This window comes from Scomber scombrus, chromosome 2 (assembly GCF_963691925.1).
Source record: "Scomber scombrus chromosome 2, fScoSco1.1, whole genome shotgun sequence".
Classification (NCBI taxonomy): Eukaryota; Metazoa; Chordata; class Actinopteri; order Scombriformes; family Scombridae; genus Scomber; species Scomber scombrus.
In genome coordinates this window covers 14,307,977-14,320,530 of record NC_084971.1, presented here as the reverse complement: position 1 = coordinate 14,320,530, position 12,554 = coordinate 14,307,977, and the positions used below count along the sequence as shown (strand labels likewise).

The window sequence follows — 12,554 nt, the reverse complement described above, 5'->3', positions numbered from 1 at the left end:
TTTGCTTATGAGGATGATGTGCACACCACTTTGAAACAGCTTTATGGCAGATATTATGACATATTATCACTTTTCGGTCTACCTGCAGGGAAGTCTTTCTGAAGCGGTCATTGAGCAGCTCCATGTTGCCCTGCTCCTCCTCCAGCTCCTCCTCCAGCTGGGCGATACGAGCCTCCAGCCTCCTCTTTTCTTCCAGCAGCGACGACCTGATACACAGATTTCTATTACAGTTCACATCCTGACTTCAATCTGCTGATTTATGCCAACAGCTTCATTTCTAATCTAATCTACAAGCGCTTACAAACAAACTCCTGTTCTCCAGAAAATGTATTTAGATTTCACTAAAGCTGTCAACTTTTGTCCTCCACAAAATGATGGAAAAGCTGAGTGTACAAAAGGTGCCACTTGGTCAGCTATTACTTACAAACACTCTAAAAAAATCAATACAAACTACAAGGTGACACTGACTTTCCAGAGGCACTGTTGGCGATCTCATCAGCCAGCTCATCCCTCTCCTGTTCAGCATGTCGACGTGCTCTCTCTGACGCTGCATGGTCCTACACAAACAATAAACACAGCGTCATTAGGGTCACTGTGCTTGTTTATAGTTAAAAAGCATTAGAAATCAAATAACAATTAAAAAAAACAGTGAGTCTACCTCCTGTAGCTGTAAGATTTCAGCTTCGAGGCTCTTGAGTTTCTTCTCGTTTTCCTTGGATTGTGTGAAGATCTCGTCCCTGGAGGCTCTGGCCTCCTCCAGCTCCCTCTGATAATCCTTCATCTGAGCCTGCAGGAACACAGAAACAGGGTGGACCAAGTTAAAGGCTGACACAGCAGAAAATATGAGCTGGACTGTGACAGCAAGACGGACATGAGACATAAAACTGGTCAAACTAGTGAAATGTAGCTCTAACAGCGAATACAGGTTTAATTCACTTTACTCCATCACAATATGAAGTTAAGCACAGAGCAGTCTATGTGTGTGTGTGTGTGTGTGTGATAGAAGGATGCGCACCTGTAGTTTTCGGAGCTGTTTGATGGCCTCGTCCCTGCCTTTGTTGGCGGCTTCGATCTGTCCCTCCAGCTCACTCAGGTCCATCTCCAGCTTCTTCTTGGTGGCCACAGCCAGAGTCCTCTGCTTCCTCTCATCCTCCAGCTCTGCCTCCATTTCACGCACCTGTTGGTGGAAACACGCCGCACGTCAGGTTGAACCCAATGCTTCTTAAAAAAAGGAATGTCTTCATCTCTCAGATCAAAGTTTTGTATTTTAAGACAAACACAAGACATTCATTCTTGTCGTCCTGCGTACCTGTTTGACCAGCGCTCTCTTCTTTTCGTCTCCCTGCTCGTCTCTGGCCTGCAGGTCTCGGTCAAACTGGGCCTTCATGGCCTGCATGTTGACCTCCAGACGCAGTTTGGCATCCTCGGTGGCCTGCAGCTCATCCTCCAGCTCCTCCAACTGAGTTCTCATCTCCTCCACCTGCTGCTCCAGCGTACGCTTGGACTTCTCCAGTTCATGGACCTGTACGCAGTGTCAGGAGAAACAAGACCCAAACATGTCAGCAAAATGTACAGCCTGAGTGCCACAAACATCCAAGGTCCTCACACAGTGGTCCTCAGCAGTGTCATACAAGAGGTCAAAGGTCACTCACATTCTTCCCCACGTCATCCTTGGAGCTCATCAGATCTTCCATTTCAGCGCGGAGCTGCTTATTAAACCTCTCCAGTTCCTCTTTGGCCTCCAAGGCCTCCTCCAGAGCTCTGGCCATAGACAGAGCTTTGGTATCTTTTTCTCTGGCCTCGGCCTCGGCACGGTCTCGCTCCTCAGCATATCGAGCTGAGATGGTCTTCTCCTCGGCCAGCATCTATTACAGACAAAGCAGGGGCACCCTTTAACACAGAGCACACATCTGACCTCAGTCTATCCTTTGTGAAACATTTTGAACGATCCACCGAACCTGGTCGAACTTCTTCTGCTTCTTCTCCAGGTTGGAAACAATCTGTCTCTGGTGGTCCAGGTCCACCAACAGGTCGTCCAGCTCCTGCTGCAGACGGTTCTTGGTCTTCTCCATCTTATCCATGGCCATGGCCTTCTCCTCCAGACGCTGGCTCGTCAGTTCGACATCTTTCTGGAGTTTTCTCTTCACCTCCTCCAGACCCTCTATTGCTCCCACATCCTCCTCCAGCTTCTTCTTTGTCTCAAACAGCTACAGGAAGGACATTTTTAATCAATAAATACTTAAAGACAAAACAGTTTCAAACATTTTGCATTCATCATTTTGTTTCTGTTGTAGGAACAGAATGAAAATATCAAAGTAACATCTGTTTCAAAGCAATTAATTTGCATTTAATTAAAAAACCCTTTCACTGAAGGTAACTTTACACATAAAAAGCTACATTTTGCTGCATTCTTCAGGTTTTTTTTTGCCTGTCATAAATTCAGCCGGTCACATTGAGAGGATAATCACATATCACAGCTCCAAGTTAACACACCGTACTATGGCGGATCACCTTACTGTTTATGACTCACAGCAGCTGGCGCTCTTTGATGAAGTCCATAAAACACACCCAGCTGTTGTCATTTCAGACCCAGTTAGCAGTCTGTCTTAAATTTACATTGCAGTCAATTTAAAACTTTTGATGCAACAATTTTTTCATCAAGTTTATTTGTGACGACTGTACGTAAAATGCTGTTAACTCTGACTCACTGCAACATTCTTTAAAGCAGCATAAATCTCAGATTAACATGACAGGGATCAATAAACAAGAACAACGAGCTGTTTGTTTTGGAGCATGTAGAGTATATGTGGTGACACTCTGCTTCATCTCCTGCATTTTGTATTTTATCGTCTTTTCCTTTATTACTCTAAATGTTCACTGCTGTTTGGCAAACGGCCAGCAACAAGACCTCCCATCATTCAATTTCCTGCCTACGTATCTATGTTAATCTGAACCACACGTTTTGAACCAAGCTCAGATGCCTGCTTCATACGTTGGTGTGTGTCAGACCTGCAGATGTGGATGTATCTCTACATATTTCTTTATTCGTCTCATTAATGTTTCTGAATATAAATGGCCGCGTCCTCCACCTCGTACCTGAGCCTGCACTGTCTGCAGCTGTTTCTCCAGGTTGCGTCGTGCCTCCTCTTCCTCCTCCTGCTGCTCCAGCAAGGTGTTCTTTTCTTCCTCCAGCTGGCGGACCCGGCTGCCCAGGTTCAGCTTCTGACGAGTCTCCTCCTGCAGCAACTCCTACACACAAGAACACAAACAGAGAAATGATCAGAGACAAGAAAAGTAGCATAAGAGCTTTTTGTTATGCATAGTATGTACTAATGAGTGAGGTGTGATCAAAGCAAGCAACAGATTTGTAAGTACATGAGAACTCAAATAAAGATTCATTTTCATGTTTCTTCTTCTCAGCGCCATGAGGCAATGTATAGAGTGCATAGAAGCAGTTGGGTTTTATTTTTGCTGTTGTTTTTCTTTTTCAGTCCATCAAATGCATAGGTGTTTGTGAAAGAGGTGGGTCTTTAATCTTTTCTTTAAGATTGAGAGGGACTCTTTTAAACTTGTTGCACCCATCGGGAAACTACAGAAGAGAAGAGTCTGGTTAGCGACTAAGGGCCCCGTTGTAGATGTTGTACCAGGCGTCTTTCAGGAAAACAGGAAAAGCTGATTAGATTTTAGGGAATGGTAGCTTGTTGACCTCTGTGTAACGTTAACAAGTGAAGCCTGTCATTTGGTGTAAAAATTGAATACATATTGCCTTTCAACCAGGAAACACCTCAGAACTAACTGGTCTAAGTAAAGATTTATTACAGGGTCGAATGTCAATGTTGTATGGATTAAACATATCAAAACAAACATCATATTTTCCTGTTACAGCTCTAGTTTTGGCTGCATGTCATGATTACAACATCACCATAAAAACTTTAACACCATGTAGATTTGTTGTTGATTTTCATTGTGTTCTATTTTTGTCTTTTGTTTAAAGTTGTTCATTTTAATTCCCGAATGTGATTCATCATGTTATGGAATGAATAATGCTATAAGCCCTATTTTTCTTGTCTTTTATTATTTTTTTTAAATGTCTGTATTAATGTTAATCTTTTTTTTCCTTTCCTATTTCTTTATTTTCTTTGATGATATACTTTCACAAGCCGATGCAGGTTTTTGATCTCACCAAGTACGTCAGTTATGTTTTATATATCTTAGTGTTTTCTCCCTGTGCATATCAATTAGAAACAGCCCTGGTGATTGTAGATAAAGTTTCCTGTGGATTAGTTTTGACAGACAGGATGATGTCGACGCTGTCTTTCATACTTGTGTGTCTTGCAGTTGGCTTCCCAGACTGTCAGCGTCCTTGGCCAGTTTGATGCCCTTCTTCTCCGCCTCCTCCAACAAGGCCGACACGTTGTCCAGCTCCGTCTAACGGAGAAGTAAGAAGAATATGATTATGACCAAAGCACAATAAATGAATCCAAAGCATGCAGTGAAAATACAATTAACATGAAACTGGGAAAATATCTCTGGTTATATCCCTTTATTTAATGTTTACCTGGAGTTTGTGTGAGCGTTCAGCCAGCTCTCCTTTGGCTCTCTCCACCTCGGTGGCCCTGGCCATGAACTCCTGCATCTGGGCCTCCAGTTTCTTCCTCTTGTGTTCAGACTCGGCCTTTGCCTGCTGCAGACTCTTCACCTCGCTGCCCATCTCTTTGTTTTCATTCTCGAGAGTCTGCTTGTTCTTCTCCAAGTTGGCCTTGAACTACACAGAACAAAAAAAAAAGTATGGTTTTATATTTGTAGTTATTCTGTGTGATGTTCTGAATTTAGACTGAAATAAATACACTACTTGGATCATGTCTGTTAAAAATAGACTGATGTTGAACATGTATGTAGCCTCTCACTCTCTTAGCCTGATCCAGCTGCTCGGATAGTTCTTCCAATGCGGTGGCGTGCCTCTGTCTCATGTCTTGGATCTGGGCATCGTGGTTTTTGGTCTCCTCATCAATGGCCTTCTTCAGCTCTGCCACCTCTTGCTCTCGCTTGGTCCTGGGGTTTGAACACACAGAAGTATGTTAGGAGGGGAGGACGCCTTCTGAGATGATCAGAAACACAACTCGAGATCATTTATTAACCAGCTTTAAACACCTGAGTTCCTGCTGGGCAGCGGTGGTGTCCAGAGTGTCTTCCAGCTCTGTCTTCAGAGCCTCGAGCTCCTCACTTAGGTCCCTCTTAAGTTTTTCAGCTTTACTTCGACACAGCCTCTCTGACTCCAGATCCTCATGGAGCTCAGCCAGCTGGGCCTGCAGCTCCCGAACCTGCTTCAGGGCGTTGTTCTTCTGGACCGCCTCCTCATCACTCCTAGTTGGAGACACACAAACACACTTGAAATCAGTTTTCCTATACAAGATTAATATCTTAAAGCTTAATATGATTGTTATATTTTAATTATACTGATCCTCAAAATAACAGGACAAGCAAAAGAACAAAGAGCATGTTCAACTCTTGCACAATGTTTACACTTTGACACTCAAATCATTTCAGGTCTCAGATCTTCACCTTTAAACAACTATTAAAGACAGATTTTTCTTGGCAGCTGCAGCTCAATTTATCACTGACACTTCAGCTCCTTTCACTGCTTGAACTTTCACTGAAACTTCAACTGATACCACTGCATTTAAATTAATTCACTGTTATTTTCACTGTTATTTAAAACTTTGAGGACTTAAATTATATAACTACCATTTCCACTCCTTTCAGTAAATAGATTTCAACTGCCACTTCAACATCTTTCAGTATTTTAGTTATCTCAAATGTTTCGACTGCTAATTTTCAGCAGTGATCACATGAATACTTGTCAAGGAGAATATTTTCGTCCTCAAAATGAGTATTTTTTCACAATAATGTACATTTATTGCCTGCCATTATTCAAACTTTTATTGTCATTCTGAAGTCATGATGAGCACATCAAATGAAAGTCAGTGATGTCGGTTTTTTGGTTTTTTTTTTACTGAAATGAGTTCAGCAGTGCACACAGGGTGGCAGTGTGGTAAACCATACACAGCTGAAGTGAATCAAGCTGTCCACACAAACCTCTATTCTCCGTCAAAAATGAGACGGCTCATTTGTTTGCTGCTGGAAGTGAGACTAAATAAAACTCATGCTGGCTGCAACATTTCTATAACATTCCTCGCATATGTAGAAACCCACTGATTAAACACCCCGGATGTCATAATGATTCACTTACATAATTTAAAAAATGCCACCGCTTTGATTAAAGGCAGTAATGACTTCCATATAGAAGTAATTCCCCACTGTCAAAACAAAGATACTACAAACGTTCTCGGAGCGGCCGCTGAATTCAAAATGAGGCACATCAAGTGTAATGAAAGCTTAATTATCTCGAGCTGTGACTAACTGATGATGTCTGTGTGTGAAATTATCCAGACAGACATTTGCCATCGACCCCCGCAGTCTGAATGAGTGGCCTGCTGTTAAGAGGAAACCACTGAGAAGCTACATTAAAATGATCTGAGCTGACCTTCAGATAAATGACCTGCACATCTGTTTATCTCATCTATATGCAGTCTTATGAATGCTAAACCAAACATGTTGCTCTTGATGCTTATTCAGCAGTGTGGAAAATCCAGATCAAAGATGGAGTGACCTAAATTAAGAAAATATTTTGATGCTGGTTTCAGAAATGGGAAGACGCAGCAGGTCTCTTCCAGCCATAACTGGCAACGTTTTTCCTCAATGAAGACATAGAAGACTAAAATCTTCTACTGGTAAAACACCTGCTTGCTCAGAGTTTCTCTTCCACTGTGAAATGACGAACATTTTTAGCCCGGCTCTTTGTTCCTTCATGTGGGAAAAAAAACTATTGAAAGCCTTCGACTGAGAGCTTCAATCACCATCAATTTTCCTGTAATCAGACACGGCTGCAAACGAGATGAAAGGTCTCGGTCAGTGTCGTTAAAGGAAAATACTCTAGCTGGGAGCAGAGAGCAGAGCAGAGCCAGGAAGGGTTGAAGTGAGAGTAAGGTAAAGAAAATGTGTGCGAGTCCAGAGTCGACTCCCTCAGAGTTCAACAATGGCAACGTCTATTTCTGTTCTTCTTATTGTACCTCAGTGCATTGCTGTTGTCATGGAAATGGGATATAATGCACTGGTGAGAAGGTGTGTGTGTGTGTGTGTACATTACATACTAAAGTGCGCAACATTACCAACCAGTGATACTGTATGGAGTAGTTTAATCTTCTTGGAAGTGGCTGTGAGATACGCTGCATCGTTTTGTAAAATTTTCTACAAGGTTTTTGATTTAAAACGACGCAAATCAAAGAATTTATGTTTTATTCATAATCTGTTGAACTGTTGTTGAGCTGAGAAATATCTTTTGTATCTTTTGCGTTTGAGTTGAATAATTTGTTTTACAGTGAGTGAACAGGCTGAGCAAAATAGTGCTGTTTCATTGTCTCAAATATTTTACTTTTACACATTTTATTGCTGCATAAAAATGACTAAACTTATAAGTCTAGTCATGATTTTTGTGCCAAAGTGGACCATAAATCCCTCACAGTGCAAAGAATCAAAATGTCTGATATGAAAACATACAACTGGAAAACTACTAAAAGTGAAAAAACTTAAACTATATTGTTTCAGCATCTATTAGGGTTAATTATTGAAGCTTAATACTTTTACTAGTACTACAGCTGCTAATATGTTTGTACTAGTGTTTCATCTTCTGCAGAAGGTGTCTAAGGTCGTCCATTCAGTTTTGACACTTATGTTATTAATTTATATTATGTATTTATTTTAATAATTGCTATGTGTGTTTATGAATGCTGACCTGGCCAAAGCAGCCTGCAGCTCCTCCTCCTTCTTGGCCAGTTGGATCTTTAGCTCCTCTATCTGTGCTTGAAGTTCAGCAATCTGGTCCTGCAGGTCCGTCGTCTCAGCATCCAGTTTGCGCTTGGCCTTCTCCAACTCCTGGCGGGTTTTTTCCTCCTTTTTCAGACGCTCTGCAGGGAGGCAAAACCACATGAGTCATAAAAAAGGTCCATAAACAAAAATCCCTAAATCCCTCTCACACATTAAATGAACAGAGTTCTCAACAGGGAGAAGAAGAAGGTTTTTTGTTAGAGTAGAAAAATACAACGGTCAAACGTAGGACATCCATGATGACAGTTGATGAGCCTCAATTGTGCAAACGTACTTTTTTACCGCTCTAAAATGAGTTAATGAACTGCAAAGCAGCTAATCTGATTACCATTAGTTGTGTTGGACTGTTAGCAATTAAATGTTTGTGGTTTGTAACCTTGTATGACCCCACTGTAACCTGTGATACTCCATGAGCCTCTTGAGGTTTTTTTTTAACATATTAAATATTTAAGAAAAGCATCTAAAATTGACTCCAGTCACACAGTGCACTTTCAAATGATGTGGACACATAATGGAGGCAGTGACAGCAGGAGTTTCTTACCCTCCAGGTCGACCATCATCATCTCCTGCTTGTTCTTGACCTTGCCGAGGTTCTTCGCTTTCTCCTCCTCCTCCGTGAGCAGGGAGGTTGCCTCGTTGATCCTGTCCTCCAGCAGCTTCTTCTCCTGTTAGGTGAAATCAGAATGTTGTTCATACTAGAGCCTTTCAGACACTACATGTAGACTCTGAGGCAGCAGAAACCAGTTTTAAGCATACTGGTTTGTTAGTTTAGTTTAGTGACATCACAGACATGAAAACAGCAGGAAGTTTATATACAAAACAAATAAAACTGTAGTATCTATCCCATTATATACATAATCCATCACTTTAACTGTAATGATGCTAACTTTTCATCATTTCCGGCTAGAATCTGCTCACCTTGATGAATTTGGAGTTTTGGTCCTCCAGCAACACAATGTCTTCCTCTAATTTCTTGATTTTTGCCTCAGCTGTCACTTTATCCAACTGAAGCTTCTGTCTCGCAGCTTCTTCCTCGTCCAGCTGTTCCTCCAAATCCTGCAGAGAAACATTTATTTACATAAAATGAAACTGTTAGGTAGAAAACTGTGTGTTCTGGCAGGATCCCATCAGTCATAGTAAGAAATGTGTTACTACTAAAAATTATTTTTCAGGGCTTTAAATGTTTAAATGAGGACAACTGTGATTATGTACAATGTTTTTGAAGGGCAAGTACAAACAGAACTCTCTTTTCACATGATGACTGTATATCCAAACTTAAATCACAAATCAAATCAACTTGAATAATATGTGTGCGTGTCAAAAAAACAGGAGATACTGTATATGAGATATAATGAAAATATAAACCTGAATGTGTGACTGCATCTTCTTCTTCTCATTCTGTAAGCTCTGGTTCCTCTCCTCCTCTTCCTCCACCCTTGACTCTAGGTCATGAAGGATCTCCTCCAGCTCCTGCTTCCTAGAAGCCAGACGAGCTCTCATCTCTTCGGCCTCTGCAAACAGCTCCGTCTCCGCTTGGAGCTGCTCCGCTAGGATGTTCTTCTCCTCTATGAGCTGGAGAGAGAGAGAGAACCATTTGAAAAGATGCATCCAGTCTTTATAGCTGTAAGACTGATATAATCTAAAATTCAACAGCACACCTTTGACAGAAGACAATAAGTACATTTATTTCCTTACAAACACTCCATTTTCAGGACCATTTTCAAATAAATAAGAAGTAATTATGGCTTTAATCAGAACCACAATTATTTTCGTTTGTACGAGGTAAAAATATTTACTTTGCACAACAGAGGATGTGTTTACCTGTTGGTGTTTTCTCTCCATCTCCACCATCTCATTCTCCACCTTGAGCTGCCTCTCCTTCACCTTTATCAGCTCCTCGTCTTTGGCTTGCATCTCCTCCTCCTGCCTGGTGACCTGCAGCAGAGGCTTCACCTGCGAGAAAAATAAACTCTGATCAGTCACATTGTCTGCTTGTCCTCATTTAACTGAAGACATTTTTAAACCATCCGATCACTCATTTCTGAAAATGCACTTTACAACATGTGCGAGGTGAGGCCGAGATGTAGAGTTGCGTGCACTTTGTTAGGAGACGTAGCTGTCAGGGTTCTTACCTTGGTGAAGAGCCTCCACCACTGCCAGTGTCGCAGCTTCAAGTAAGCAGCACAGTTCCTTTGGAGGACCTTCAGGGCACTCAGCTGCTGCTGTTTCTTAGCAAAGGCCCTGGGGGGGGGGGGTGATACAATAACATACGTAAAATCAATGTCTGGGTATAAGGGCCGTGTTTAGTTTTCTGATTTGATATAAATGCAGTAAACTGAAGTGAAGAAATAAGAATTGTTCTGCTTTATGCTCTGTTATAAATATTAATCCTGACTTGAACTTCAATTATTTTTAAAAATAATTTGTATGAATACCTTCAGCTAATTTAAATATGTTAGAACACTTTACAGCACTGCATACATACAAAGTGTGAATTACTGGATGGAGCTTAAAATATACATATGCGACTTTATATGACTGATGCATATATATTCATTTATATGAAGCCAAAAAGTGTTATTTATTGAGTATGTGATGTGTGAGTGTGATATATTAGCTGTAGTGCACAAAAGCCTACGTACAATGAGGTACGAGACAGAGAGGGAATACAGCTGCTTCACTACTTACATATTTAACTACAGACTGTAGACTATCTCCTTAATCTGGCTATAACTTCATTTTTACAGCATGTGTATAACAGCTCACACAGAGATCTGACACTCACTTGCGTGCCAAGTATCCACGACACACAGACTGGAAGTAGATGATAATATCAGTGATCTTCAGATCTCGTTCCTCCTCCAGGTGAGCCAGAACACCAGTGCGGAAAAAGATTTTACTCTGACCGATACGAAACAGGTTGGGGTCCAGCTCTAGGGCGTGGATCTATAAAAAGGAACACAGAGAGTTCAGATGGCAGAGTTACATGCACTTTTTTTTTTTTAAATGAGGAACTGTTTCACATCATGTTTGTAAATCAGTTTTGCAGTACAGAGCAATGGCCATCCATTAGTGACCAAGTATTTAAAATACCCTTGACATGAGTTAGACTTAGTTCTACAGTCAGCAGCTCTGCAGACTGTATGTTTCCAGGCTAGCAGCAACTGAAATGCAGCAACAAAAAAAAAGGAAAAAAAAGAAACAAAAACACACTACCATTCTTTCACAGGCTTGTTTCCCATCCATGAATCCCTTGGGGATAGCGTTGGGTGTCAGGATCTCATATCTGTGAAGAAAATATAAATGTAAACAGAAAATGAAGCCAACCTCTCCCTCATTGGAAAATGCAGTTAAGCATTTAAAGAGTTTAAAAAGTGTATTTGTTGTTTGTCACCTCTGTCTGAACTCCTGGAAGACGATGCGGTTGGGAAAGCCCTGTCTGCAAATTCGAATTCCCTCAAGGACTCCGTTACACCTCAGCTGATCCAGAACCAGGTGAGGCTCCAGTTTACCCGCCTGAAGATGGAAACAAACACGGTTAAAAACAGAAACAGGCATTTGTATTCGTCTACATTTCTACTCTACAAAGAGCCTTTTCTCTCTTTTTTTTTTTTTTTGGATCTACAGGGCAACTTTACTGGATATCTTTATTGTTGCAATGGACACATTAGGACCACAAACAGTAGATGTAACCGCCTATAAATACAAATGATCCTACTCTTTAAGAGTTATAGGTCCCTCACTTTCCATTGCTGAACGAACAAATTAGTTTGAAGTATGTATTTACTCTTTTTTCGTGGTTGGGGATGATGCAGCGGACAAAGTTGGGGTTGGTGTTTCTCAGTGTGGCCATGAGCTTGGTGAGTGACTCCTTGTAGAGCTGTCCCACTGTGCGGAACATGCCTTTTTTTGTTTTATAGGTAGCCCCAAAAGCTGTCTCGTTCATTCCTGCCACCTGGTCCAGACCCACTATTCGGTCCACTGGTGGAGAGATGGAGAGAAGTGTTCAGAGCGGGGAGACTTCACAGGGAGCACAGATTCATTGTAGGAACAGCAGTCGCAACACAATGACATAATGTGGCTACATGACCAAGAGCAGATGGATGAAATAAACATTACACACTATTGTCCAACAGCACCAGTGTAACGGAGTAGCATTTAAAGTCTAAAACTACCACTAGCTTCTGTAGGTGGAAATACAGTACATCTATTCCTTAGCACGAGGGTCTGCACAGCCAGGACTATTTTTTAAAATCCTAATTAACTTACTAAACATTTACAAAGTTATTTGCTAGAACAGAGATGCTCCTCTCATGTCCTTGTGGATGAGAGACGGTGCTTGATGACACCCACATGAAAGCTTTTTAACATTTTAATGTTTATGACAAAAAAGCTGCATCAACAAATTGCCTGAAAAAAAATCTCTTCTACACCAGGCAGAGAAGAACAAATGAAATAAGCAACAGAACTGCATTATGGGAAATGTAGGATCCAGACTTTTTAGGGAATTTAACCAAAACTAGAGACTAAAAGTTTGAATATTTCTGCTTCTGACTCATAAACTTTGATCATTCTTGTGTGTCTCTTGAAAGTACCCATTTAATAGGAAT

General features: G+C 41.2%; 1 protein-coding gene across 5 annotated transcripts in view; it reads right to left on the bottom strand.

Annotated features, from left to right (window-relative positions):
* LOC133989276 (myosin-10) overlaps positions 1–12,554 on the bottom strand; it is a 50,985-nt gene that overhangs the window by 2,551 nt on the left and 35,880 nt on the right. For all 5 annotated transcript variants that reach the window (XM_062428133.1, XM_062428130.1, XM_062428129.1 and 2 more), the window contains 22 exons: positions 11,732–11,925; positions 11,339–11,460; positions 11,161–11,230; positions 10,730–10,890; positions 10,077–10,185; positions 9,766–9,897; positions 9,310–9,516; positions 8,863–9,000; positions 8,486–8,609; positions 7,853–8,024; positions 5,152–5,364; positions 4,908–5,052; positions 4,559–4,765; positions 4,324–4,428; positions 3,097–3,249; positions 1,959–2,207; positions 1,653–1,865; positions 1,310–1,522; positions 1,016–1,177; positions 659–787; positions 469–557; positions 83–206 (listed from right to left, as the gene is read on the bottom strand). In XM_062428133.1, the coding sequence (XP_062284117.1) occupies positions 83–206; positions 469–557; positions 659–787; positions 1,016–1,177; positions 1,310–1,522; positions 1,653–1,865; positions 1,959–2,207; positions 3,097–3,249; positions 4,324–4,428; positions 4,559–4,765; positions 4,908–5,052; positions 5,152–5,364; positions 7,853–8,024; positions 8,486–8,609; positions 8,863–9,000; positions 9,310–9,516; positions 9,766–9,897; positions 10,077–10,185; positions 10,730–10,890; positions 11,161–11,230; positions 11,339–11,460; positions 11,732–11,925 (3,431 nt within the window). The remainder of the gene's footprint in view (positions 1–82; positions 207–468; positions 558–658; positions 788–1,015; positions 1,178–1,309; positions 1,523–1,652; positions 1,866–1,958; positions 2,208–3,096; positions 3,250–4,323; positions 4,429–4,558; positions 4,766–4,907; positions 5,053–5,151; positions 5,365–7,852; positions 8,025–8,485; positions 8,610–8,862; positions 9,001–9,309; positions 9,517–9,765; positions 9,898–10,076; positions 10,186–10,729; positions 10,891–11,160; positions 11,231–11,338; positions 11,461–11,731; positions 11,926–12,554) is intronic.